At 42.8% G+C, this 2,500-nt stretch overlaps 1 protein-coding gene across 1 annotated transcript in view; it reads right to left on the bottom strand.

Annotated features, from left to right (window-relative positions):
• tspan12 (tetraspanin 12) overlaps positions 1-2,500 on the bottom strand; it is a 9,145-nt gene that overhangs the window by 6,240 nt on the left and 405 nt on the right. Inside the window, exons 1-3 of the mRNA XM_053313845.1 lie at positions 2,140-2,500; positions 978-1,060; positions 340-475 (exon numbers count right to left, since the gene is read on the bottom strand). The exon at positions 2,140-2,500 is cut by the window's right edge and continues 405 nt beyond it. Of these exons, the coding sequence (XP_053169820.1) occupies positions 340-475; positions 978-1,060; positions 2,140-2,205 (285 nt within the window). The 5' untranslated portion in view covers positions 2,206-2,500. The remainder of the gene's footprint in view (positions 1-339; positions 476-977; positions 1,061-2,139) is intronic.

Raw genomic sequence — 2,500 nt, 5'->3', positions numbered from 1 at the left:
CCCACACACACACACCTGTCCCCCTCACCCCCACCCTCTCTCCTCCCCCAAACCCCCCAGGTGACAGCAGACAGGTAAGTCTTTATAGTGTGATGTGAGTGATAACCTGACTGGTGTGTGTGAGCCGGGCTCTGAGAGGGCAGTGAGTGTGTTTCCTGTGTGAGCCGGGCTCTGAGAGGGCAGTGAGTGTGTTTCCTGTGTGAGCCGGGCTCTGAGAGGGCAGTGAGTGTGTTTCCTGTGTGAGCCGGGCTCTGAGAGGGCAGTGAGTGTGTTTCCTGTGTGAGCCGGGCTCTGAGAGGGCAGTGAGTGTGTTTCCTGTGTGAGATGTGTGAGTCGTACCCAGGACAGCAGCAGCAGGTTACATTTGAGCGTGCCGCAGTATCCCACCATGGCCACGATGATGAGAAAACAGCACACGGCGATGATGACGGGATGGACAGCTGGAGAATATGTGAGGACGGCTGCTTCCTCCAGCCTGCAGAGAGAGAGAGAGAGAGTGAGAGAGAGAGAGAGAGAGAGAGAGAGAGAGAGAGAGAGAGAGAGAGAGAGAGAGAGAGAGAGAGAGAGAGAGACTCTGCTGAGCTGCTGGAAGACTGCTCATTTATTTATTCATTTATGTGTGTGTGTGTGTGTGTGTGTGTGTGTGCGTGTGTGTGTGTGTGTGTGTGTGTGTGTGTGTGTGTGTGTGCGTGTGTGTGTGTGTGTGTGTGTGTGTGTGTGTGTGTGCGTGTGTGTGTGTGTGTGTGTGTGTGTGTGTGCCCCCCCCCCGCCCCCCCCCCTGCTGTTATGAGTCCAGCAGCTCACACAGAGAGCCAAGTCTGCAGGAATGTGACAGTTTGAATCATCTCCTGCTGCAGAGACCAGCTGAGTTTACTCACCGTGAGTCTCTGGAAGGTTTGGATCTTAAACCAGGAGACGTCTGATCAGCTGATTCACACACACACACACACACACACACACACCTCTCTGACTGTTACCTGGTGTGGGCTGTCAGGGTCAGCACGGTGTTCAGGGGGTCTCTGATCCACGCTGCCACTCCCAGGACACATGCTGACATCAGCTGGACACACACACACACACACACACACACACACACACACACACACACACACACACACACACACACACACACACACAGAAATAAACACACAGAAATAAACACACATGGATCAGTTTCTGCTTCCCACAAATAACATCTCAGAATGTGAAACCTGCTCTCAGACTCACGCTGGCCTACTTTAACCCACTCTAACTTTAACTTTAACTTTATTAACTTTAACTTTATTAACTTTAACTTTATTAACTTTAACTTTAACTTTATTAACTTTAACTTTATTAACTTTAACTTTAACTTTATTAACTTTAACTTTATTAACTTTATTAACTTTAACTTTATTAACTTTATTAACTTTAACTTTAACTTTATTAACTTTATTAACTTTAACTTTATTAACTTTATTAACTTTAACTTTAACTTTATTAACTTTAACTTTAACTTTATTAACTTTAACTTTAACTTTATTAACTTTAACTTTATTAACTTTAACTTTAACTTTATTAACTTTAACTTTATTAACTTTAACTTTATTAACTTTAACTTTATTAACTTTAACTTTAACTTTATTAACTTTAACTTTAACTTTATTAACTTTAACTTTATTAACTTTAACTTTATTAACTTTAACTTTAACTTTATTAACTTTAACTTTAACTTTATTAACTTTAACTTTATTAACTTTAACTTTAACTTTATTAACTTTAACTTTATTAACTTTAACTTTATTAACTTTAACTTTATTAACTTTAACTGGAGTTTAGACTGGCGTGTTGATCAGAGGAGATGAAACATGTTCAGTCTGTTGGTTCACATGTTGAATGTTTGACAGTCACGTGATCCTGAAAGTAAAATATGTTTCACAGCTGATCAGATCATTAATTCATCAATTAAAGATCGAATGTCTTGTTTAGTTTAACAAAGTCTCACATTTTAAATCAGTTTAAAGACTAACAGCTGTCCACTTCCTGCATGTAATGATCCTTTAGCTCCTGATCGATCAGTGATCAGCTGAGATCACTGATCAGCTGTGATCAGCTGTGATCAGTGATGATCAGCTGTGTGACCGGATGTCTTCTTCTCACCCAGAACAGGAAGTTGAGCGCGTACAGCAGACAGCGCAGACACCTCACTGCGTCCTCTCGTGCCATCCCGACCTCATCTGAGCCCGGGTCACCATGGCAACACGCTCACTGCAAACAAACAGGTCACCATGGCAACACGCTCACTGTAAACAAACAGGTCACCATGGCAACACGCTCACTGAAAACAAACTGCAGAGATCAGCACTCATTAGACACGAGCCTCTTCTCACTAACTGCGCGTGAATCCTCCGCGAGCAGCTCCAGGAAACATCAACAGGTGGTTTGTTACTTCCGGTCAGTCCGCGGGGACGTTTCCACATCAATCATGTCTCTCACGCGGACCACAAATACTCCTTAAATA

The sequence above is a fragment of the Scomber japonicus genome, chromosome 23 (genome assembly GCF_027409825.1).
Source record: "Scomber japonicus isolate fScoJap1 chromosome 23, fScoJap1.pri, whole genome shotgun sequence".
Taxonomy (NCBI): domain Eukaryota; kingdom Metazoa; phylum Chordata; class Actinopteri; order Scombriformes; family Scombridae; genus Scomber; species Scomber japonicus.
The sequence above is the reverse complement of the archived record's forward strand: the minus strand, read 5'-3'. Positions and strand labels throughout refer to the sequence as shown.